Consider the following 26049-nt stretch of genomic DNA (forward strand, 5'->3'; position numbering starts at 1 on the left):
CCACCCACAGCCAGGGCCCATCGCTTTCCCAGTTGCTCTCAGCATCCTCTCTGCCTGCTGCACCCTTCAGCTCAGGAACTGCCTACCTGTTCCCAGGTAGCAACAAGGCTTTGAAGAAGGCTGGGGAGTCCCAGGAGCTGGTTTCCTTGGTTCCCTGAGGCCGCCAGGCTCGGCCTGAGGTTAAGTCTGGGATTGGATGATGGCCTTGTCCACTGGTGCCCTTGAAGCCTCTCTGTATGACAGTCACATTCACGCCTTCTGTTCCTCACACCATATCTGAGCACCACCTTGTGCCCTGAAGGAATCCACAGCCCAGTGAACTGTTCCTTATTATGTACCTACTGTGTACCACTTGACTTTATGTCACCTCCTGTAACACCAACCCTTTGAGATAGGGGTTTTTATTTCCATTTTATAGGTGAGAAAACTGAGGCTCAGAGGTGCCGAACAGCTTGCCCAGATGACAGAGCCAGGTCTGTCTGTCTCTCAAGCTTGGGCTTTTTCCGCCTCCACAATTCAGAATGTGGGCGAGGGTCAAATTAGTGGGTAACAAGAGTCTGTGCAGAAGTGGTCAGGGAAGGGAGGTCTTCAGGGGCTGGAGCGGTGGGAGAGTTTCTCAAAGGAGAAAGGGGCTTAGTCTGGGCGTGGACCCTGGAGAGAGAGAAGAACCCCGGTAAGCCGAGCTGCGCCGGGGTGGCCACACTGGTCCCAGGGGGTGAGGGTAGGTTTTGGAGAGAGATGGGCAGGGCTGGCTCCTGAGGGGCCTGCGGAGGATTGCCTCCTGTCAGGACATCTGGGTTCAGTCTCACCTCCCCTCCCCCTTGACGTGGTGACTCTGGGTACATCGCCCCACCTCTGAGTCACCTCCATTCACCCATACTGAGCCTTTGTGCAAATTAGCAAAAGGCACGCCTTCCCCAGGACTCGACTCAGCATCTGTTGAAAAATTGTCGTGACAAATATGCACACCGATGGTAACCACAATGTGAATGGTACTTTTCATCCTTGGGGTCCACAGCTTGCCCAGCTGTGCACGGTGGCCCTTCTATGAGGCTTGGGGTTTTCATTTGCTCTTGGATGGGGATAAGTACCCAGAAACAAATACCCCCAGGCATTATGTAGACTGTGAGGTTGTGACAGAGGGCCAGTGGACCCACCATCTCTCTCCTGACTCCTCAGCCCACGTCTCCTGGGAGCAGAGCCAGGCTGGCTTGTTAATGGTGGAGCAGGCTCAGGCTGCTCCGCTCTTCGGTAAGGCCCTGACAAGGACCATTAGTGCCATTTGGAGCCTCTTTGTCAGTGGAGCTGCTCTCTAGGCCACTTCCTCCCTGCAGTTCCCTGCCTGCCCCTCCCCCCTGCCATTCAGTTTTTTCCTCTGATTGTTCTGAGAGTGACCTGCTGTCTCCCTCCCCACTATGTTGGGGCCTCTTCAATTCCATCTACAGGTTCCCTGTGGTCATAGGGCCTCTGGCTTCCAGCTCCCAGGACTGTCATCTCTAGGTGACCACAAACCCCATCTTGTATTCAGTTCTGATAATGGGGTTCCTAGTTCCTTGTAGCTTACGCCCTGCCCCCATTCATGCCATTCCCTGGGTGCCTCACCCATCTGTCAGTTCTAATCTAGATGCTTCCCAGGGGCAGGGCAGTGTGGCCGCTTATTCCTGCCCTGTCCTCCTTGCCCTACTCTCAGGATCTAGGCAAGTGCAAACAGTGGTCCCTACTGTACAAGACTCCTGTCTGCCATAGGCCCTCCTGACCCCTGCAGTCTTCCTGGCCATGTATCAGCATTGCACCTGGTCCTACGTCACACCTCGCCACACTAAATCTCCCGACACTCGTGGTACTGTCCCCCATCCCTCCAGCCAGCCGCCTGGTCCTGCTACCTATCAGCCTTCAAGCTGCTTGCCTGGGATAGGACCTGTCATAGGCCAAGGCTCCCTTCCCTCACCTGGGCCCCTTTCAGAACTTTATCTACTGACCAGAGGTTCAGCAGCCTTATGCCTGCTGAGGTAAAGCAATCTCTGGACAGATGGGCACTTACCACTGCCAGCTTGGTCCACAGAAGACCAAGCGCTCCTCTGTGGGAGTGGAGTGGTAAGCCTCTAGTGAAATCTCTCCTCGGTAGGCGTACTCATTCAGGGGTAGTAGAAAGGGTGTTTCCTCACCTACTGTTTCATTATAAAATCTTTCCTAAGTTCCCACCCTACCCCGGGAACATGGAGACCACCCAGATCTTCAAGGCTATACTGTACTTGAAGATCTGTAGCAGGGAGACCCCACATAGAGACAGTTACAGAACTTTGGGGGTGTGCCCTAACAGACATGGGGAATGGGAGTTCTGAGGAGATGGGAGTCTCCCCGTAGAGATAGGGAAGCCCTCAGGGAGGAGGAAGGTTTGTCCAAGGGCCAGCTTGCTTTCTAGTTGGGAGGGTATGGCTCATTGAAGGCACAGGGCTTGAAAGAGCCTGTTTGCGAGACTGTGGGTGATTTCGTGCATGGCATGTAATTGCATGTGTGGGGCAAAGGTGGGGGCTGGGGACACAGAGCTTGGCTTGGGCTGAGGCGCTCAGGCCAGTGCAGCTCTTAAGTTAGTGCATGATGTGACCAGAGGTTGCTCGGGCTTGGGAGACCCAGCTGTTTAGGCTGGCCTGGGACCCAGCAGCTGCACTCTGCAGGAAATGTGGCAAAGGAATTTTTATTTGTGAGCAAAAAAGAATTGGAGGCAGCAAGAGGGACTCTTAGAAGGACTAGACCTGGGTAGGGGGATACTAGACCAGCCAGGGTAGGGGTGCTGGCTCAGACGTGGCAGTGTGGGCCAGCCCCTCCAGAGCCAGAGTCCCATGGCCTAGCTGCAGGAAGCAGGACTGAACTGTGCCTCTTCTCTGTTTCTTAAGACAGTACAAGCCATTTTCTGGCTGGAGGCTGCCAGGGTTCCTTGCTTCAGAATGGCTTGCCCTGCTCTTAGCCAGAGTTTCTCCATTCCTGAGCAAGGCTGGGTCACGCTGGGCCTAGAGCTGGGGCTCATGCCATTCTGTGTCTGGGTGGGGCAGACGCCAGTGGCCTACTCTCTGAGAAGCCTTCCCTTCCTCGTGCTAGAAACACGGTTTTAGAGTGTCGTCACCTTCATATCTCTGTTTTTGTACAAAGTGGGGCTAAGCAAGGCAGTCTGGTTCCTCACGTAACAGTGAGTGGAGGAGGCTGCTTTAATTACACCCAAGCTCGAGCCCTCCTTCCCAAGGCTAGGTCCAAAGCAGAGCTCAGTGTATATAGTCATGATTCGTCAGAGTTTGCAGGCCCTTCCTGCATGCTGGGGAGAGGCGGAACATCCTTACAGCTGCGTTCATAGAATGCTGACTGCCTGGCGTGGTCCTCAGCACTTGACCTGTACTGCTTCACCTAATTCTCACATCAGCCCCATGGATCAGAACTGTTATTGTCCTCACTTCAAAGAGGGGAAACTGAGGCACAGCGACGTTAACGTTAGTTTGTGATGCCCAAGGTAATATAGTTAGCAAGTGGTGGAGAGGGAGTCTGGCTCAGGCACCAGCATGACCACCCTAGCGTGGTGTGTCTTGGCGGTGTGGGATGGAGGCATCCCGGGCACTGAGTGAATTCTCCCTCCTCTTCTTACAGCCGTAAAAACTAATGGAGTGGTGCCAGGCTCAGTCCCTGTCCTTGCAGAACCCAAGGAGATGCAGGGTCATCATCTGGGAGACGCGGTCACGTGAGCCACATTGTACACACCTTGTACAGAGCGTGACTTTAAAGACAGGGACACGGATGCTGTGGGGCGCACCGAGGAGAGAGCATGGGTGGCAGGAGCATAGTCTGGATAGGCTTCACAGAGGAGGTGACATTTGTGCTGACTTAAAAAGTGAATGGGAATGTTAGGTGACAAAACCCAGGGGCAGTGGCCCTTCCAGAGTGAGGCAACTGGTGAGGGATATAAAGCTGGAGAGGTGGGTGGAGTACCCCAGGAGGGGACCCCAGCTTGGCCAAGCAGTGAGGAGCCATCAAGAGGGTAAATTGGGGTTAGAACTGTAGCTCAGGGCTGGCTATCCTGTGTGGGTGGAGGTAGCTGCAGGGAGCCTGGCAAGGGGCTTCCTGGGCAGTCCCTACGTGAGAGGTGCCTGGCCGCTCCAAACCCTCCGGCCCCTTTAGGAGGGCGCTTGTGGTCCTCTCCTGCACTGACTTCCCTCAAGGACTGTTGGTTTGTTCTGATGATCTCAGCAGTTTTCCCAGAGAGCAGGATGTCCAAGCTTGTTGTGCTTCTGAGATAAGAGGACGGATGAAAGCAAGGATAAAGCCAAGGGCCCCGAGGAAGCGCCTGCAGACCTCTGGGCTGGCCTTTGGGGAAGCAGCAGTGGAGGGTCAGAAGCCCCCTCACCCTGCCCCCTGCAGGAGACAGGGGTGTCCTGGCCCAGCCTTGAGAGGCCAGTGTCCTTCAAATCTCAGGGGTAGGGGTGGGGGCTCTTAAATCCTCCGCTAACTTGCTATGTGACCTGGGCAAATTGCTTTGCCTCTCTGGGCTTCTGTTTTGTTTTTTGTTGTTGTTGTTTTTTGTTTGTTTGTTTGTTTGTTTTTATCAGTAGCACTGGACAGGGGTAGGGAAGAACAGTACCTGCTTTGTAGGCCGTTGTGAGGAGGGAAGGAGGTGAGGGATGTGACCTCACAGACTACAGATCACCATGTGGGGGGAAGACTCAGGGCAGATGCGGCCTTTGCTCCTGGAGCCATCACCAGAATGGGGAGACTGGCGCACACTGAAAATACCTCAGGCTGCAGTAAAAAGAGCCCAGGTCTCGGGTCAGGTGGACCCCTGACCCTGCTCCTAGCTCCCCACCATTTTGTGACTTCAGGCTCTGTGATGTTGGACAGGTTACGTCCCCTCTCTGAGCCTCAGGTCCCTACAAGAAGACAGCCATAATCCCTGGCTATGGAGGGGCAGAAGGAGGGGCAGAAGGGGGCACATTCGGTGGGAAGCAGCCTCGGGGGCCAGCCCCCGACCTCACTTGACCCCTTTCCTGCTCTGCTCTTCCAGTGGGAACGCCTCTGGTTCCTGCTCCTCACCATCACCTTTGGCCTCACGCTCACCTGGCTCTACTTCTGGTGGGAAGTCCACAATGACTACGATGAATTCAACTGGTGAGTGGGTGAGGGTCGGCATGGGGACAGGCCCCAGGTCCCTGGGTCCCAGGATCCAGCAGTTGGACCTGGGGGCTTTGGTTTGAGCCTCTCAAGCTGGCCCTCAGAACTCTACTACCTGCTCTCTGTGGCCTTGAGGGCAGGATCCCCTGAAAGAACAAAGCCTAGCAGGAGCTGAGACAAGCTGGGAAGAGCAGGGAACTCCTTCCTGGGGCTGCTATCTTGGAAAATTGGAATGGAAGGCTGAGACAGAACTCCAAGGCCCAGAGAGACCAAGGCCTTGATGGAGAAGGTAGCCCCAGACCTGAGCAGTGCCTGGGGCAGGGCTGACAGATGCTGTGGTTCTGGGACAACTCAGGTTCTGGGTGAACGCCAGCCCTAGACCCAAGGGCAGGGCTGTCTGGGCGCAGTACCTGGGTCCAGGAGGGCACCCATTTCTATCCTATCCCTGCCCCCACCACCTGCCTTTGTCAAACAGTGGAAAACCGCAGGAGGAGGGGAAGGACCCTGGGTTCTAGTGGGAGCGCCTCCATGGACAAGTGTAGAAATTAAGTCCTAAGATCACACAACCAGTCAGGGTCAGAGTTGGGGATTGGAAGCCAGACCTCCTTACTCCCCGACTCAGTGCTATGTTTTCCTCTTGGTGAGAAGTTCAGCTCAATATGACTCTGAGCAAGTCCCTGGTCCTCTCTGAGCCTCAGAGTCCTTTTTTGTAAAATGGCATAACTCCGACCTCATCAGATCTTTTTCTGAGGATGAAATGGGGTGATAGACTTGACAGGCCTCAAAGCTCTACCCAGACTCAGGGCTGCTTCCTGGGAGGCTGTTCTCTAGCTGGAAGGCAGCTGTGATGTTAGAACTGGAGATTTCTAGGACTCCGGGCTTCTGATGGGCCACGGTTCTAGGGTTCTATGATGATCCTAAGATTCTGCTCATGGAGTTGGGCATCCACTCCCCTCAGCATGGCCCTAGGCTGTGCCTCTGTTATTAATGAGCACATTAAAGGACTTACGTCTGTCCCATTGCAGCCTGGCAGGATGAGCCTGAGCCCCAGCTGAGTCCCAGGGGTGGCCTCTGACCTTTATTAAATACCATAAATCAATTATTCATCCTTGCAGGTATCAACAGCACAGACACTGTTGTGGGTATATAAGAACATTCCTTGCTGGCTCTCGACTACAGACCTCAGACAGTTCTGCCAGGACTGGAGGTCTGCTGCCTGGTAGATCACTGGGTCTATCCCCCTCATGTACAGATGGGGAGACTAAGGTTCAGAGAGGACCAGGACTCACACGTGGCTGCACAACCAATTAGTACCAAAAAGACATATTGAGGACAGCTTGAAGAGACAGGGGCTCGGAGAGGTTAAGGGCCCTTTCCAAAGTCACACAGTGACATGCAAACAGTTCTAGGTCAGGGCCTTGCGCCTGACTGTATCATGACTGCATCATGCTGCCCACGGAGCTAGCCCACTCTTCCCAGAGAGTGAGCTCCCTGTTGCCAGATGGCTCAGAGAATGGGTGCCTGCTCTGTTGGGAAGAGTGCAGAGGGAAGGCCTGCCTGGGACTTAGGGATGGCCTGAACACCTACAGCTTCCTCAGCCTGTTACCACAGTTTCTTACAGTCGGTGCTGGGATTCAGGAGAGGCTGGCCCAGGCTTCATGCTCTCAGGTCTCTGGGGATGGTTCAGGCAGTGAGAGGATGCAAGTGACCCAGGTGGACAAGGCAGGACAACAAGAGCCAGGGAGGAGCTGTCTGGGCTGTCACTGTACAGGGCCCCCTGTCAAAAGTGAGCCAGGACACCTTTCAGGGGTTGTTACCAGGAGCAGGTCCCACCCTCACTGGGCTTCAGTTTCCTCAACTGCACAGTAAAAAGAGAACAGTCAGTGATCTTCTAGGCCGCGGATTTTCTCCTGGAACCTGAGGGCGAGGGCCAGCGAAGGGCACAGGGGAAGGAAGGCAGTTGCTCCACAGTGCCCTGCTGGTATCTCCTCCCAGCCCCCTGCCAAGACTCAAAATGGCAGCAGGCCTGAAACTGCCTGGCAGCAGCTCAGATATTCTGATGACGCTGAGCAAGCTGCTACCTTCTCTAAGCCTCAGTTTCCTCAGTTGTACAGGGGGGATGTGGGTGGTTCGACCTTTCTGGAGAGCAACCAAGCAGTATCTCTCAGGAGTCTTAAAAATTTCATTCCCTTTGACCTATACTGGTAGGAGTCTATCCTAAGGAAATAATTACTAATACAGAAAAATACGTGCAAAATTTTCTTTTTTGTATGTTAATTTATAATAACGAAAAGTTGGAAACAATTAATTGCCATTAGTAGGAGATTGGCTACATATGGTACATTAATCCCAGAGGACCATGTGGCTGTTGAAAAATCACATTTTTTTTAGGACTTTTTATCGACATCAGTGAATGCTTGTATATAATAAAAAGAGAATTGATTGAGTATTTATCATGCACCCCACCCCCTTCCTCAGGAAACCCTATGAAGGGCATTTTATCAATTCTAAAACCCTTTATTTTCATTTTCACATTTAAACATTGAAATTGAGATGAATGTCATTGATGGATGGCATCTTAGAATCAGCGAAGCCTATCGCCTCCACAGGTCTCCCCTACAAGCCAGTAAGAGGCAGAGTGGGGATTTTAATCTGCATGCACCTCCCTCTAAGGCCTAAACTCTGACCACTATACTGTATGCAGCAGGTCCCAGCTCTGCTGTTTGCACAAATATATAAGGATAGAGGTGAAACCCAACGGAAGAAAAGTCAGCCAAGTGTTACTTCTGAACAGTAGAATTATAGGAAATTGTTGCATTCTTTGTGCTCTTGGCATGCCCAGGTGCCCACCAGGAGCCTTCTATAGGCCTGACTGATGATCAGGAGCACAATGACATTACTACAGAGCAGGCAGAGCCTGGTCCCTCCCTGAGCCAGGCTGGCCCAAGGGAATGTTCTATTTCTGGTGGAGGTCTGACCCTGGCCTCTTCTCCTGCAGGTACCTCTACAACCGAATGGGCTACTGGAGTGATTGGTTTGTGCCCATCCTCATGACCACGGCTGCTGCCTTCACATACATCGCAGGCCTCCTGGTACGTGGGGGCTGTCTCAGAGGGCAGGTGGCCCCGCTCTCAGGGGAAGGGAGACTTAGCCTGTGCCGGCTGATGGAGAGGTCCACGCTGGTCTAAACAGGGAAGCTGCCTTTTCCCTGGGCCTCTTAGGCTGCTGCACCTCCGGGGCTGGTTCCTTTGAGGTAGGAGTTCACCTTCCTTTTGCCCCAAGACTGTTTTCCCCTGACCCAGTTAGAGCCATCCCACTATTAGGACCCATGGGAGACTTCATCTTTTAGGAACTTTTTCTTTGGTTCCTGCTCCCAGATCTTTACTCTCTCAGACTCAAGTCAATCCCCATACTGGACCGGGGGCTCCTTAGGCACCAGGCTCAAATCTGTTTTAGCATCCCGGGCCCTGGAACTCCCAAAACATTAATTGGGCATTTCAAGTGCAGCAGGGCCCAGTGACTTCTTGAGGGAGACATCCCAGAGGAGGAAATACATAGAGGCATGGAATAATCTGGGAGGAGGCCAGGCTTGGGCTGGGCTGGGCATTCCCATCGCCTATTGAGAGGGTTTGCTGACTGCCCTGAGCCAGGCCTAGACAGCAATGGGGAGAAGGGTGTCTAGGGAATTGGGGAAACCTTTGAGCCACACATGGTGCCTGACTATTGCCCTGCGGGCCCCCTCTTCAGGTCCTGGCACTATGTCACATTGCCGTGGGGCAGCAGATGAACCTGCACTGGCTGCACAAGGTAAGGGCTGCCTCCATGAGGGTTGAGAGAGGGGAGAGGAGGCTGGAGGCCACAGTGACAGAGGAGGAGCCTAAACACATCATCCCTCTGGATCGTGATTGTAATTGTTCTGGTAGCTAACACTGAGTGCTCACTATGTGCCCACAGTGTCCTCACAGCTGGACCTGTATTAACTCATTTAACCCTCACAGTAGCCCTATGATGTAGGTACTGTTATCCTGTTTTGCACTTGGGAAAACTTGCCCAAGATCTCCTCACTTAATAAGTAGAAGATCCAGGATCCTAACCCTGTAACCTGGCAGTTAACCAGCATGGGTCACAGCTCCAGCCCTCGGTTGGGGCTCTGCCTCTGGCCCACCCTCTCTTCATTCTTCAGTGAGCTCATTCTAAAACTCTGATCCAGTGATGTGATTCCCAGCTTAAAGCTCTTTCCACCACTCCCATTGCTCCCAGGATGATCTAAACTCCCCCACCCAGCACTCAGATCTTACGTGTCTAGGCCCCTATTGATGTCTCCCAACTGCTGTCATGGCACCGTCACCTCCCCCCTCCCCCTTCTGCCACATGAGACTTCTCAGGGCGTGTTAGCATGTCTGCCTCTTCTCTATTTTACCTATTCTCTCTTGCTCCCCTTTCCCTCTGTTTTGGATCCTTCCTTTCTCCCCCACCTGCACAGGCTGCTTGGACTCCCTCAGCTCCTGCAGGCTCCCCTACCACAGTCCCGAGCATTTGTGTTGTCCATTTCCATCTAGCTCCTGACCCCAACCCTCTCCAGTCTGGAAGCTCCTTGCAGTCCAGAATTGTTCTCAGTGCCCTGTTTAGGGCTAGGCCCAAAGCAGGGAGGCTTCGTACATTCCAAGCCTCAGCCCTCTCGCTATTCATTGGTACCTAATTCATGTGCCTGATGCCTGCTCTTCTTGAGGCTCCAGCTCTGTGCAGGGGTGGCACAGAGCTGACCAAGAGAGAGCCTCTCCCTTCCAGGAGCACTTAGGCCTTGGAAGGAGTGCTGAACCATCTCTTCTTCTCTAGGGCTTGGTGCAGAGTGGGCATGCCATCTAAGAAGGGGCAGAAATGTCCAGAAATAACCATGAGCCCATGAGATGGGTCCAGAGGACTCTGAGGGGAGGGGCTCACACCCAGCTAGAAGAGGGACATGGAGCAGGAACCAAAAGAAAGACACAGTGAGCTCGAATTGGGCTGTGTAGAGTGGGAGGTGCCTGCGAGCATCCAGGGGGGCCTTTGAGATCAGGAGCTGGGGAGTCAGACCCAGTCTTGGAGGGATGAAGAGCAGCCCATAGCCCAGGTGTCCCACCTTCCTCCTGTTCGTCACTCTATCCGGAGATCTCTTCTGGGCTTCCGAAGTCCCCTCTGTGAGACACTTTCTTCTCCCATCTGCAAAGCTAACACTTGAAAGAACTGCACCAGCTGGTACCCCAGGTGGGGCTGGTGCACACTGTGGTCACCTCCTCTGGGTCATGCCTAGTTCTCAGCAGGCCAGGTGACACCTGCCTAATCCCGGTGAAGAGGCCTCCGGAGGCATTAAGCCTGTCAAAGTGGCAGAGTACTGCAGGGAGCCTTCTCCTGGTTTGCGGGGGTTGGGGGGGCAGATTCCTTTATCTGCACCTGTGCTAGCTCCGGGTGCCAGCCCTGCCTTGCTCTCCCCTCTGCCCCCTCCCACGAGATATCAGCACGAGGAAGGTCCTTCCAGGCGTTGCTGACACATAGCTGGACCCGCTGCCCCAAGAGGGAGGGAGCACCTTGGGGTCAGAGTACTCAGGTAGGGACTGGACAATCTACTATTCTGTTTCCAAGATTCTATCATTTGATTCGAAGAGTCTAAGGAATCCTTACCCTTTTTAAAATTTTAAACCAACTTTTGACCGTCTCATACATTGACATGGTTCAATATTTAAAAGATGCAAAAAAAAAAGTACACAATCTAAACCTCCCTACTATCTTTCCAGAGATATTTTAAGTACATACAAATACACATTTCCTTTTTCCTTTTTCTTTAAACACAAGCCTAGCCTACTATACCCTCCATTCCTGCATCTTAACAAAACTCTTGGAGTGCCTTCCCCTCAGTACATTGAGAGCTTCCTGTCAGCGTCCAGCCCCTGCTCCTGTCCCCTGATCTAATCCCTGGGCCAGCCTCGTGTTGATGAGCCTGATGATATCCCAGATGATTTCACTTCAGTGCCAGGACAATGTGGCAGTGACCTGGGTGGGGAATTCTGGGTAAAGAGTGTGTACTTTTTTAATTGTGATAGTTCTTGCCAAATCGCCTCCTTGCCAAGTGACACCAGTTCATGCTCCCTTGGCAATCTGTGATTACGCTTACAAAGTCATCCTTGCCCATAAACTGTTCAGATTTCTTGACTTGTGCCAATCGATGAGTGAAAATGGTACCTCAGTGTAGTTTTGATTTGCATTTCTCTGACGATGAGTTAGATTCAGCATCTTTCACATACTGAGTCATATGCATTTTTTTCCTATAAATTATGTCTTCATATCTTTTGCCCTTTTTGTTACAGAGTTTGCTTTTTGCTCTCTATAGTTTCGGAAAATTAGTCCTTTGGCTGATGAACTGCAAATAATTCTTTATAGTTTGTCACTCATCCTTTTTTTTTTTCTTTTCTTTTTTTTTTAACACCTACAGTACTCGGTCTTCCTAAGTGGTCTCCCATCCAAGTACTAACCAGGCCTGACCTTGCTTAGCTTCTGATATCAGACGAGATCGGGCATGTTGAGGGTGGCATGGTTGTAGACTGTCACTCATCTTTTGACTTTGCTTGCTGTGTTTTTGCTTAGGAACTTTTTTTATTCTTAAGAACGTAGACCTGTCATTTCTTTTTATGGCTCCTGGGTTTTGTGTCAAGAATGTGTTCCCCATTCCAGGATTATAAAAAACTGCTCTTTGGTGTCATTTGGTGATTATATGTTTCCACATTTTTAACATTTAAATTTTTTATCTTTTTGGAAGTTATTTCGGGGTATAGTGTGATCTTACATTGTTCTTCTTAGATGGCTTCCCACTGTTCCCAACTCTCTCTATTGAGTAATCCACTCTGATTTGAGATGCCACTTTTATCATATACTAATTTTTTTATGTATTTAGATCTGTTTCTGAGCTTTTTATTTACTTTCATTTATCTCTCTAGTCTTACACCAGTATCATATGGCTTTAAATGCTACAGTTTTATACTATGTTTTAATTACGATCTTTATTTTGAGAGTCTCTGGTTCCCCCAAGTCCTGAGTAGGGGAGTGCTGGAGGACAGAGGTGCCCAGGACGTGTCAGGCACTGTGCTTATTGTAACAGCCATGGCCATCGCGAGCATGAACTCAGATCATATTGGGCACTGACTCTATGTTTCAGGCACTTTCACACAGTATTTTATTTACTCTTTATAATAATCCTGTTTATCCGATTTTATGCCCACTTTTAAGAATTGTACCACTGACATTTAGCAAGCATTTACTATTTTGGTGCCAACCGCTGCGCTGAGCACCTCATTTGCGGTTTCTCATTTTCCCCAGTCCCCGCTCAGGCAGGCACTCATTCTCCCCTTTTCGCATCTCAGGAAACATGCTTTAAAAGGTTAACTCCTCCCACTAAGCGGCAGAGCTGGGATGCGACTGACAGATATGATTCGAATGTGGCCCTAAGCCCTGGCCAGTCATTTGCCATTTGGGCTACAGAATTCAGATTCCAGCCACCCCCAGGAAGCTGACCTGTGGCACTTCTGCAAGCCTCGGTTCCGTCTCCTCTCGGGTCCTGGCAAGGTCCTTCAAGGCTCACTGAACAAACACGTGTATCTCCTGTGCCCCTATCCCTCCCACTGTCTTCACAAACCACAGTCCCACCAGCATAGAAAACCAAAGGCCGCCTTCTCAGAGGACAGTGGACTGCCTCTGGACCTTCTGGTTGGGGTTTCTCCTTTCTAGTCAGATTTGAGGAACAGTGATCACATTGTTGGGATTCAGTGCTGTTATTGTGGCTTAAGGACACGTGAGGTGGGGGGATCCCACAGACATTGAACCTTATAGCAATGTTGCTGAGCGTGATGATGCCACTATAGCAACTGTAAAATGCAGAATTAAAAAAATTTAATTACATTAGGTTTATGGGGAATTAGTTTTATTGCAAGTATTTCCACTAGCAATTAAATATTGCAATAAGGTGCTCTCAAAAACGACCCTTCGGAGATGCTTGCTATGTCCAGGGCTCGCCTGGCTGGGGCGGCAGGGGGCAGGGAGCCTGCATATTGAAGGGATTTTCGGGGTTGGTTAGGAGCCTGTTTGCCCTCCCACCACTGCAGTATGACACCCTAGAAAGAGAAGGACCTCTGAGACCGGCAGAATGGAGGTTTGGGTCCAGATCCGCCCCCTCAAAGCTACATGACCAAGCAAACCCTTGTTTTGAGCCCCGTTTCCCTATGTGTAAAATGAAGGTGATAATACCTCACCTGGGATATTAGGAGAATAAACATGAAGAAAACGGCAAGTGCCTTCCACAGTCCCAGGCAAATGCAGACCCTCTGTGAACTGCATTTTTCTCCTTCCTGTGTCCCCCAGGAACACAGTCCGTAAAGGCCTCTTACCCATCGCAACCTTATTACCGTTTCTTATTGAAACATTCGTTTTCTGGCTGATGGGGGCGGCCACAACCATCCTGCAAAGGAAAACTTCATCCCAGGCAAGAATGAATCTTCCCTACCTGGCAGGGAACCAAGACAGATAGGCCCTTGTATCCACCCTCGTCATCTAGAAATTCATTTAGAGTTTATTTAGTCATTGGAGGGTTCTCAGAATGCTACGGAGAGAGGGCCAAGAAAGGCAAGAAGAGAAAGAGGGACAAGGGCCCCGCTGGCAGATAGAACAGCTTCAGGCAGCTCGTAAGAAGTCAGTCGGGGGTGGGGTGTGGTGGCCTTGGCTCGCCCACTATGGAAAGAGAGGGGTAGGGGCTGGGGCAGAGGTGTGACCTGGGTGTTAGGGGGGCCTGGTACTGTGGGGAAAGTGGGCAGAGAGAGAACCAGGGCTCAAGATGGGGTGATGGGGCTGAGTAGCCAGAAACCAGCCTTCGCTTAGTTTTGGGGAGCACCTTGTGTTGACAGATCCTGTCTGTCCCCAAATATCTCTGTCCTGCAAAGGTTCCATCTAGTCTTTCATCAGAGCTGTGCTTGTTTCTCCAAGAGGATGGGGCAGCCCCCACAGCACAACTGAAGCTGGAAGCTTGGAGGCTGGGGCTGAGGGCAAGGCGTGGCGATGGGGCAGATGGGGCAGAACCCTCCCTTACCTGGCTTGCTTTACCCTGAAGGGCCACTGTGAGCCTGGCTGGCTGGGTGTAAGGCTGGGCTGGGTATTGTGCTCCTGCAGAAGACCTGGCTACTCACCCTGGGACCTGGCTCCTCGGCCTCCAGCCCCTGCAATCTAGACAAGTCACCCTTGACTCCAAAGGTTGCTTGGCAGGCCGAGGCTTGGCAGGGCTGGGTGAAGCCTTGGATGTGACCTGCTGGGCCCAGGAGAGGCTCGCACCCCTTCCCCGCCATTCGCTGGGTGTCTTTCCTCCTCACACCCTCAGTGCGGCTGAGCCCTGGGCTGTACCTCCACCTTACACCAGCTTCCTTTCACGTTGTCTTCTCTCCATCCTCCCTTCTGTTTCTCTTGCCATCCTTGGTCCTTCGCTGGGTCTGCCTGCCTCCTCCTGCCTCTGTCTTCTGTCATCTGCCTGGCTATCTTTGACTTCTTTCGGTGCACGCCTATCTCTTTCCTGCTTCCCCCTTCCCCGCTTTGTCAGCCTGTCTTGCACCCTCCATTTCTTCCTGTCAGTCTCTCCCTCTCTGACACACTGGGGACCGACCCTCAGGGTGTCTAGCTAAACCTGCTCTGATGCCCTGTTTGGCTTTTCCCCTTCCAGATAGGGCTGGTGGTCATACTAGCATCCACGGTGGTGGCCATGTCAGCCGTGGCCCAACTGTGGGAGGACGAGTGGGAGGTGCTGCTGATCTCCCTGCAGGTGAGTTGGGGAGGGGGTCCTGCTTCCCCTAGACCCTCAGAACAAGACAGCGCCTCTTCATCCCTTCTGTTTCTTCAGACCCAGGCCCAGAGGGGGGCAGGGAAGAGTCCAGGCCACATAGCAAGTCAGGCAGGGAGGGCGCTACAGCCCAGAGTCCCTAGACTCCCAGTTTCCTCCAAGACAGTTTGCCTGCCCCCTGGATAGAGATGGGCCATCAGGATGTTGGTGACCAAGAGGGTCTGGCATGGCTGGGAGTCAATGGTCCCTCTTGCCCCTTCCCACACACAAGGGCACAGCGCCGTTCCTGCACATGGGGGCCCTGGCCGCCATCACTGTGCTCTCCTGGATCGTGGCAGGACAGTTCGCCCGCACAGAGCGGTCCTGTAAGTACGACTGGGCAGGACCTGCCCCACCCCTCAAACCCTCCAAGTGCCAAGCCAGCTTGTCCTGCCCTCACCTAGACATTACCTGGGTGGCCTGGGGATGAGGTGGGGCCCTCACTGTCATAGTGGGAGGTTCTATTCAGCGGGTTCCATAGAGGGCTGCAGCCTCATTCAGCCTTGCGTGTTTCCTCTTCTGCATCTCTGTCTGTGTCTGTGTGTGAGTTAGAGTTCAGGGTCATCTTTCCAGCAAGAATGGGGGCTGCCCCTGGGGCAGGGTCCCCTCAGAGCATCTGGGTCCTGACAGGTGGAGGGAAGAGGGATCCCCCCACAAGCTGCCCAGGGCTCATGTTTGGGCCTGGTGGGAGCCAAACGCTCACCAGGCAGTGCTCATGGCCTGTGTCTACAGCCTCCCAGGTGGTCATCCTCTGCACCTTTTTTGCCGTGGTGTTTGCCCTCTACCTGGCCCCTCTTACCATCTCCTCTCCCTGCCTCATGGAGAAAAAGGACCTGGGCCCCAAGCCCTCCCTCATCGGCCACCGCGGGGCCCCCATGGTGAGTGCCACCTAGGGGCCCTACCAGATGGGGGTGGGGAGGGGAAGGGGAAGGGATTGGAGTGGGGACAGAGAGGACATTCTAGGGGGAGATCAGCAAAGACCTATCTCCCTCCAGGGAGGACCTCGTAGGGAAATGAATACATGTAATATAATAGCAGCAATTTTTACTCTTTTCAGGGGGTATGTGGGATGAACTGATGAAAAGCCTGGACAGGCTTAGATGGGAACAGGTCTTGAAGAGACCTGAAGGCATCTTGCTAATAAAATGATGAACTTTTATCAAGAGGGCCCTGAAAAGACACAGGAGGGTTTTAGGCCAGAGCCAGACACTGCCAGCGTGTGGGTTAGGAAGGCCCATGAGAGAGGAAGCTGCTGGGTGTAGGGTGGAAGCAGGGCCCATGGGCTGTGACCAGGCAGCAGGAGAACCCACCAGGCTGTGGGGTCAGGAAAAGGACGGGGTGCAGCTCAGAGCCCACTGCTCAAGGGAGGGCAGTTGAACTGAGTTGAAATGGAGGGAGGAAGAAGTCAAAGTCAGTGACCTGCTCCTCCACTGATGCCCTGTGACCCCGCAGTAGACCTTCCCCTGAAAGGGCACACTCCAGAGCCAGGCTTCCTCGGCCCTTTGACAGCTGTGGGAGCGTGGACCAGTTCCATCTTCTCTGTGCCACCTTCCTCATCTTGTACCCTGGGCTAATGCGAGTGCCTGAGCCGGAAGGCCCTGTGAAGCAGGACTTAGCATGTGTGAAGTGGCCAGCTATGAGCCTGGTAGACAGTCCTGTTATCTTGGGCAGGCTCTTCCCCTTCTCTGGCCCCAAGTTTCCTTACCTTGAACCTTGGTTCTCATAAGAGACAGTACCACTCTCCACCCCCATGGGGTGCTTGGGGGACCTTGTGAGAGAGTTTTCTTGGCAGTCACAATGATTGGGAGTTCCAAGGTGTCGCTGAATTTTAGAGTTATCAAGGTGGCTTCACAAAGTAACCTTTAAAAAGAGGTGTTGAGTTTGACAGGGCTGCAAATCATCCTAAGGTCCTGCCCCATTGTGTGTGGTGGGCATTATTATGCCTCGTTTCTAGGTAAGACTCAGAGACCTGTGTCCCCGAGATGGATGCTGGTGCCTTCCAACCACACTGACCACACTGTGTGCCAGTCCCAGCACCTCCTGGAGGCAACCAGCTGGAAAGGCCATGGCTTTGGAATTGGAGGGATCTGGGTAAGGGGTCCAGGTTTGCCATATGCTGCCTGTGCGTCTCAGAGAATCACTTGTCCCCTCTGAGCCTCACGCCCCTGTCTGTATGAGGATAATGGGAAGCACAGCCTTCTTCCCAAGGAGCAGGGCCTGAGATTACATCTTCTCTTCTCCATGACTCAGATACCCACCCACCTGCTCTGGAGGCCAGGGAACAGGAGGGTGTTCTAAGGCAGGGGAGGAGGGGGTAAGGGGAAGGAGTGAGGTGGCCCAGTATAGATTGTTTTTTTTGATAGAAAAATTTCTAACAATCACCGAAACAGAAAGAGTAATATAATGAAGAATAGCATAATGAATCCAATACCACCTTAGACATCTACCAGTGTTTTGCCATTCTTTTTTCTTTTTTCTGCTGTAATATTTTAAAGTGAATCTCAGACATCAGGTCACTTTACCCATACATACTTCAGGATGTTTCTCTAACACATAAGGACTTTTTCTTAAAACATAACCACAAACACAATGCTTTTATTACACCCAACCAAATTAATAATAATTTCTTAATATTTTCTAATATTGAATCTGTGTTCACTTTCCCATTTTCATTTCAAAAGTATCTTTTTACAGTTGAGTTGTTCAAAATTAGGATCCAAACAGGGTCCACATAGTGTACGTGGTTAACATGGCGTCTAAGCATCTCTTAGACTATAACAACCCCCATCCTCTTTTTTTCCATATGTAGTTTATTTGCTGAAGAAACAGAGTCATTTGTGCTATAGAATTTCACACATTGTGCATCTAGCTGATTGCGTTCTTGTGTCTTGAGAGTTGGCAAAGGTATCTGGCACAACTTCTCCATGTGTTACTGTGACTGCATGTGTATCTGTGTCTATACCTGTGAACGCCCTGCCCTCCTGTGGGAGGTTCTGACTTGGTCCACACATCTATGTGTGTGGTAAGCCCAAGTGCACATCCCTGTCATGGAGATGGGTGTCCATGTGCCCTTGGATATATCGCGGTCTCTGTGTGTGCACTCATACTTTAATATTTGGTTGGACTAACTCCAAAGCCTGCCCACCTGAGTTTGTGACAACCTTCTACACACACATACATACTCCTGACAGCAGAACCATGCATGGGTTTAGGCCTGAGTCAGTGGGAGCCCTGAGATGGGGATTAAGAAGTCACCCTAGAATCCTGTGTGCTTCTTGGGACCCTTCTAGAGTCCTATCCTAAGGCTGGTCAAGGAGGGCCAAATGTCCATGGCTTTCTCTGGGCGGCTACACCTAATGTAGGGATACCTGAGTGGAAAAAAGCCTCTAGAAAGAGAGTTTGCCCCTCCCAAACTCATTTTGTCTACCCAGTCTATCTTCTGCAGCCCCAGCCAAAGCAGGAGAGTGCAATATTACTTCTTGGATGGTCACTCATGGGAGGGCTGGCCACAGGACATTTACAGACTAGGTGGGTGGGAACTCCACTGAGTCCATACCTCTTTCAAGATGCCTCTTTGTCCCACTCCACCTCTGGACAGGGCCTCACATAGCCCACTTGACTGGGAGACAGCACTCTCCCTAAGGTTGCTCTGCACCAGGGAGAGGGAAAGAAAGGAAACCGTGTTATGGAAACTGCTGATGTCTGTTATCTCACCTATGAGGTTGATAACACTGACCCGTTTTATAGCTAAAGGAACTGACTAACATTCCAAAAGGTGACTGGGAAACAGAATTGCTCCTTGTCAGCTCCAAAGCCCCAGCCATGCCAGGCTGCCTCCAAGAGGAGGGGAGTGTGTTGCATGTTGGGGAACAGCACGGCCAGAGGGAGAGAGGATGCAAACAAGCGTGTCTTATGGGGACCCATTCCACCCCATCCCTCACTGTCAAGAGTCCTTCCTCCCTCCGTCTCCTAGCCCAATCCTTGGTATGGTGCTGACCCCCAGTGGCAGCAAAGGGCACGACAGGGTCCTCAGACCAGACAGAACCTAAATCTGCAACTCTCTCAACTGGAAGGACACTCAGTGAACAGTGACTCTACACTCCCAAGGGGAGAATGAGGGAAACTGAGGTCCACAGGAGAAAGAGATGCACCCAAGGTCACAAAGTTGGTCAGTGGCAGAGTCAGGGCTAGAACCAGGATCTTCTGATGTATATGCTTTAGGGTTAGCAGTTGTCATTTATTAAGCATTTATCGTATATCAGGCAACATGCTAGGGGCTTTTAGTCCATGTAATGGTCTCAGAGATGGTCTTGTTATATCTGCGTAGATGAGGAAACTGGTCACCCCTTTGAAACTGCCATCCTGTCTACCCTCTCCTCTCCCGCCGCGATCTCCACCTGGACTCAGGGGAGTACAATAAGGGGAAAACAGCATTCAGCCCCAGCCCAAGACTGCCATAAGGCAGAGGACTATAAAAAAGTCTTTCCACCCTGCATTTATCTACATGAACACTAACCACCCCTGCCTCTCCCTCCCCGCAAAAAAAAGCTGTGAGGCAGGCATGATTTAACAGATGAGGAAACTGAGCTTCAGAGAGGCTATGTGAGTGCCCGGGTCACACAGCTACTGCTTGGAGGAGTTGGAATTAGGACCAGACCCAAGATGGAAGATTTTCCATTGGCCGGGGAGGTGTGCATCAGCTAGATCTCAGCTCTCCCTTCACTACACCATTCTTCCCCCAGCTGGCCCCAGAGCACACACTGATGTCCTTCCGGAAGGCCCTAGAGCAGAAGCTGTACGGGTTACAAGCTGATGTCACCATCAGGTGGGTGTTGGGGTGGGGAGGGTGGCACCACCTCCCATCCTCACTGCATCCACATCTGATTTCTGCTAGAGAAACCTCAGGTCCTAGAGCCTCGGAGATGGAAGGGCAGAGGCTTGGATTATCCACTGCAAGACAGGCACCTGGTGCATGCAAAAGACTACATTAAAATGATTTATACATTTTCTACATGTAGATGTATGTGTATACTAGTATAAAGGGCAGGAAGAATCCACACCAATCTCATACCAGATTATCTCTGAGAGGGGGAGAGGGACAGGGCTGCTATGTACAGTTGTACAGCTTGTGTACTGAACAATGGCACCACATTGCCTTCTTAAAATTATGTATTTATGTCTTCTATATCATAGAATTATGTATCTATTAAAACTTTCTTGTAGATGGTGATAAAATGTCTTGAGGAAGGGGGCACAGTCCCTTTTACTGTTTCACAACACACAGGCTATTGGCAGCTGCAGTGGGGCAGACCAGATGGTGGTGGGGTAAAATTTGTCAAAGGCGCCTACATTTAGACCTTTCTCATTATGGCATCACATGGAATGGGTTCTAAGCCAGGTTCCACCACTTACTTAATGGACCTTGAGCTAGGTACTTCCCTCTCCCCAGCTTCATTTTCCCCATTATTAAATGAGGCAGCACCTACCTTCCAAGGTTGCTAATAGTCCCAGCCCTCCCTCCCTCGAAGACCCCATGCCCACCTGGCCCTCACAGAGAGCTTGGGGGAGTCACCCACCACCAGTCCACTGCCCTCTAAGTCGAGAGATCTTGAGGCCAAGAGGGGCGGAGCCTGCCTGGATCGGCGGTGGGTTGGTGTAAGTAGGTGGGGAACAGTGGGGGCGGGGCAATTATTGTGGGCAGGTGACAGTCCTGGGTGGGCAGGGACTCAGCGGCCCCACCCTCCCACAGCCTGGACGGCGTGCCCTTCCTCATGCATGACGCCACCTTGCGGCGCACCACCAACGTGGAGGAGGAGTTCCCGGAGCTCGCCCGCAGGCCCGCCTCCATGCTCAACTGGACTGTCCTGCAGAGGCTCAACGCTGGCCAGTGGTTCCTGAAGGTCTGGCTGCACCTCTCCCAGTCGTAGGCACAGAAAGCACAGGCAGGAACCCCATGGAGTGAGAGGGCCGGGGCGGCCATCAGCGCAGTGACCCCTCTTCCTCAAGCTTCCCTCACAGCCAGGCTGATTAGTAGCCTCCTAGGGATCCTGCCGCTGTAGTCCTCGTATCATAGTCGTCATTACTTGTGCTGGTTCTGTCTCCCTTTCAAAGTTTCTGGTGATCACAGTTAACAGTTAAAATTGTCAACTCTGTAAATCTCTAAAGGGAGGTTGGTTCTCTGGTTTGAAATGCTACTAAAGGTGAAATGTGCTGGGGTCTGGGAGACGCTCCAAGTAAATCATTCTTTCAGTAAGGAGGGTGTGGGGTAAGGAGGTTAGGGTTGGGCCCTACTAGAGCCCCCACAGGCCCACAGCTGTCAATCCGCCTGACACGCACGCACCAGCAGACACTGGCAGCTCAGAGGTCTCCACGCTCAGTAGCCAGGAAGGCACGCAGCCTTCAGAGGGCTGGTGAGGCAGCCATGTGTGTGTCCTTGTCTCTGCCAGACGGACCCCTTCTGGACAGCCAGCTCCCTGTCACCCTCCGACCACAGGGAGGTCCAGAACCAGTCCATCTGCAGCCTAGCGGAGCTCCTAGAGTTGGCCAAGGGCAACGCCACACTGCTGCTCAACCTGCGTGATCCTCCACGGGAGCACCCCTACCGTGGCAGCTTCCTCAACATCACACTGGAGGCTTTGCTGCGCTCAGGCTTCCCCCAGCACCAGGTGAGGCCTGGCAGCCCAGCCCAACCCAGCCACGCCCCAGGGGAGCCCTGCCCGGCCCCACCTCCCCCTGGACCCAGGCCTGGCAGGAGCAGGACTGCAGCATAAACTCACCGTGTCCCCTCTCCAGACCTCAGCTTCCACATGCCCCTCTTTTCCCTCACAGGGTCATCCTTGGGTCAAGAGTGGAACAAGAAAGTCTTTTAAAATGTACAAAGGGTAGGAACAGGTCCAGGTTCTCCCAGATACTATAACTTCCATGAAGCATTGCCCACCACATCCTTGTTATATAATATTTGGAGACCAAGTTATAATGCACACTAGATGTGCAGAATTGACGTTTGGGTACCAGTCTTGTGACAAAGATCTAGAAGGAAAGCTCCATGGGCTGTTGCCAAAGCAATTCAGTCTTCCCCTGGGATCAAGTCTTCCCCTGATGGTGATTCTTATATGTAAGCTTTCACCGTGTGCCAGGTCCCGTCCCTTTTAACCTTTTCAGGTGCCCTAGAAGAGTAGGCATTTTAACCCCATTTACAGATGAGAAATCTGAGGCTGCCCCCTCTGCTTGCAGGTCATGTGGCTCCCTAACAGGCAGAGGCCCTTTGTGCGGAAGGTGGCTCCTGGCTTCCAGCAGACATCAGGCTCCAAGGAAGCAGCCACCAGCCTGCGGAGAGGCCACATCCAGCGGCTGAACCTGCGCTACACTCAGGTGTCCCGCCAGGAGCTCAGGTGCCCACCTGACCTACCCTGGCTTACCCAGAGAAGAGCAGGACTGAGTTCCTCCATTCCTGTCACAATACACACACACACACTCGTGCACACACGCACGCACACACACGCACACTGGACAGAGGGCTAGAAGCACAGGGGCTTCTGGTTCCAAGAAGAGAGGTAGAGAGCATTAGACAGACCTGGGTTTGTCCCTGAGCTTGGCCCTCTGGGAGTAGAGAGTCCTTCCTTGGTGGACAGTTGTGAGGGTGGCATTAGGCTGTAAAGAGGACATGCTTTATAGGCTTCGCATACTGGACCTGGAGGCCCAGATCTGTGGGCCAACGAGCGTGTGTCCCCTGCCCCACAGGGACTACGCGTCCTGGAACCTGAGTGTGAACCTCTACACGGTCAATGCGCCATGGCTCTTCTCCCTGCTGTGGTGTGCGGGGGTCCCATCCGTCACCTCTGACAATGCCCACACCTTGTCCCAGGTGCCTTCCCCTCTCTGGATCATGGTGAGTTGGAGGAGCAGAGAGCTGCCTATGGCACCCAAGAAGGGGCAGGCTCCACACTTGGGGCTCTTTGGTTAGGTCGCAGGGTGGGGGGAGTGCGTGGGGGTACAGGCTTGGGGCATGAGGCCTTTGGGTCTGTGCTAAGGTGCTGGGAGGTGGGAGGAACCCAGGCCCGACCCACAGGGAGAAAACATCACTAACACCCCTAGAGAACTAGTCGACAACTACGTGGGTATTTGGTTTGGTGTTGTTTATTATATTTTGTTTTAAAGGAAAGGAAGGCATTAGAAAAACAGGGTAACAGGATATGAATAGGGAACATTAAAATCTGCTCAGAGGTTATAGCAAAATCAAACCAGTTTTCAATTGATAGACCAAGCACCTGCAGACAGGCCTAAATTACATTCCCAGCCCTGCCACTGGGGGGCCTGGGGAGCCCTTGACCTCCCTTCTGTGCTTGGGCTGCCAGCAATCTGAGGAGGTGCAAGGCAGATGGAGGGTCTCATTAAGGCTAAGACGGTGCCAAGGTCGATGAATCGGATTTAGGTTGTAGACAGTTAAGTCCATCCACCTGCCCATTGTTCTTTAAAACTTCCAAAATCTCAGCTCAGATGAAATAACACTCAATGAGATAACACTGTGGCAGCAATAACAAAAAGCACACTCGCATTTTTGGGTAACAGGAATTGACCACTAGCAAGAAGGGTCGCCCACCCCACCCTTCCTCCACAGTTTACCTGCGGTCCAAGGGGTTTGCCCTTCTGCCCCTCTCCACTGTCCCTGAAGGACAGTGACACTCTGTACACTTAAACCCACATGGATGCCAAACACCTGCCATGTTACACTTTCACACTTCTCTGTCTTTCATTATTCACCTCTTGCTTTGAGCCCCCTTAAGCACACAAACCCTCCAGCCTTAACACAAACCACCTCTACCCTAAACACTGTACACACACATACACACACACCAGGCCCACAGTGCCCACTCCTCCAGGTCCTTCCCTGCCCCTCCCCAGTGGTGACCGGGGCCCTTCTGTCCATGGACCCTTAGTCTGGAGCCTGGTGTGGACCAGCCATGACTGGAGGCTGGCCTTGGGCCATCTCTCCACAGCCCCCGGATGAGTACTGTCTCATGTGGGTCACCGCCGACCTCATCTCCTTCATCTTCATCACCGGCATCTTCGTGCTCCAGAAGTGAGTAGGCTCTGACCACATTCCACAACCTTCCCTGCCCCAAGACAGGCCCGACCCCAGCCAGGTGACCCTCCTCCTGAGTCAAGAGGCCTGACCATATAGCCTGTGCAGAGAGAAGGGCTCTCAGTGGCCCCCAGCCCATCCCCCTCAGCCAGAGCTGGGTGGCTTCTAGAATGAGCACCCAGCTGGAGCCCAGAGACATCTGCCGTGATTTGCTTTGTGGACTCTGGCGAGTTTCAGCTCCTCTCCCGCTTGTCTCCTCAACTGTTACTCAGGGCCATGGGTTCCCACCAGCCCTGGGTCGTGCCACACTGGAGACCTCTCTACCCCTCAGGACAACAGTTGGGATGATGGTTGCAGTGCAGAGGTGGGGGTGGCCCAGGGGATGGTTCGGGGCCAGGCTGGGATCCCAACCCAGCCATGAGCCAACGGGGAAGGGGTTTTATTCTTGACTGACGTTCTCTCTCTGTCCCATACTGCTCTGACCCGGCGCATGTCCCTCCTCTCTCTCCCCAACCTCCCCCTCTCTGCTGCACTCTGGCATCTCACAGCTATCACTTGATCAGGTAATTCTGGTGTGGTCTTCCTCCTCCTGTCCTTCTTTCTCCCTCCTCCTCGCCACCCCTTTCTCCAGTTCCTCTGAAAACCTGCACCAAGCCCTGTGCCTGGGTCAGGCTCCCTCACCATGACCCTCCCAGACACCTCGCTCGCCTGAAGTCTCCTCCCCTCGCCTGCCATCCTCCCTTCTCTTCCCCTCCTGCCACGTGTGCCCCTCTGCTCTCTGTTCTTCCTGCTGTTTCTGCAGATGGGGAACCAGTGTTTCCTTGCAGATTGCTGACCTGGCCTCCCAGTTACCAAAGCATCTTTGGGGAGGGGGCTCTGCCTAGGCACCCTGCCCCCAAGTCTGTCACTTGTAGGGCCTTCACTACTGCCCAGCACATGCCCTACTTAGTTCTGTCTCTCCTTTCCCATCTGTCACCTTCCCCTTTTCTGAGTTTACCCCTCCCATAGCTCTATCTTTCTCTATATCTCAACTCTTTTTACTTGTCTCTGACTCTCCCCATACACACAGCCCCCCTCACTTTCCCCCTGGGGAGAGCCTCAGAGTGGTTGAGCTTCCTGTCCTAGATGTGCCTGGCTGCAAAGACCCTGGCCTGACACTTTCTTCTCAGAGTCGACATTAATTCCGAAGACAAGACCTAGGTCTTAGAGATCCCCTTGGTCAAGTGCCTTGGGCCCTCCTGGGTCAGGAGGCTTCACTGACCAGCTAGTAGGAGAAACTCTGTGCTCCTTGGCCATGGGACTGAGCCCAGTGAAGGGGCATATACCCGATCTTTCCCCCATTCTTAGTCAGCGGACATCCACATGTGCTGGCTGGTGCTGTGCCGGTCTGCAGCAAGGCCTCAGGCCTTCACACGCAGAGCCCCAGTGTACTGTGCAGGCTGGCCCTTGATGGCCCAGGTCCTGGGACAGACATGCTGCACCCACTAAATACACAGCCAGGACAGTATCATTGTCTTCCGGAGAGGGCAGGGCGGTGGGGGGAGTGGGTATGTCAAGAGAGGCCTATGGAGAAGGAGACCCTTGGGCCTCATGCTTCTATTCATTCACTGAATAAGTACTTAGGGCCCCCACCCCTGCCACAGCAGGCCTTGAGGTTGGTGTCAGGGACACAGTGATAAAGAAGAGACCTAATCACAGCCCTCAAGGATGTGTAGGGCGCTAGCCTAGCCAGAGTGCAGGCTGCCTTTCCCTCTGCTTCCTGCTTTCCCGTTCTGTCTACTCTGTTCTTCCACCCATCTGCCTGTCCGTTTGTCTATTTCTGCTGCACTGATCCCATCTGGAAACAACTGATTTCTCATGGAGTCTGGACTCCCTCCACCCCAGCAGGGCTCAGGGCCCTAGGGGGTTGGGCTCTTGTTTCCAAGCTGACCCTTGC

General features: G+C 52.7%; 1 protein-coding gene across 4 annotated transcripts in view; it reads left to right on the forward strand.

The window, feature by feature from the left end:
* Positions 1–26049, forward strand: part of GDPD5 (glycerophosphodiester phosphodiesterase domain containing 5) — an 86040-nt gene that overhangs the window by 56294 nt on the left and 3697 nt on the right. Inside the window, exons 4-16 of one of the 4 annotated variants that reach the window (XM_016161563.2) lie at positions 5042–5145; positions 8147–8240; positions 8896–8955; positions 14876–14974; positions 15264–15357; positions 15764–15909; positions 19774–19856; positions 20781–20931; positions 21478–21696; positions 22265–22422; positions 22772–22919; positions 24028–24110; positions 24662–24676. In XM_016161563.2, coding sequence (XP_016017049.2) covers positions 5042–5145; positions 8147–8240; positions 8896–8955; positions 14876–14974; positions 15264–15357; positions 15764–15909; positions 19774–19856; positions 20781–20931; positions 21478–21696; positions 22265–22422; positions 22772–22919; positions 24028–24110; positions 24662–24676 — 1454 coding nt within the window. Of the gene's footprint in view, positions 1–5041; positions 5146–8146; positions 8241–8895; positions 8956–14875; positions 14975–15263; positions 15358–15763; positions 15910–19773; positions 19857–20780; positions 20932–21477; positions 21697–22264; positions 22423–22771; positions 22920–23967; positions 24111–24661; positions 24677–26049 lie in introns of all 4 variants that reach the window. The other 3 variants (XM_016161562.2, XM_016161564.2, XM_036220866.1) reach the window with 3 other exon arrangements.

This window comes from Rousettus aegyptiacus, unplaced genomic scaffold (assembly GCF_014176215.1).
Source record: "Rousettus aegyptiacus isolate mRouAeg1 unplaced genomic scaffold, mRouAeg1.p scaffold_m13_p_5, whole genome shotgun sequence".
Lineage (NCBI taxonomy): Eukaryota > Metazoa > Chordata > Mammalia > Chiroptera > Pteropodidae > Rousettus > Rousettus aegyptiacus.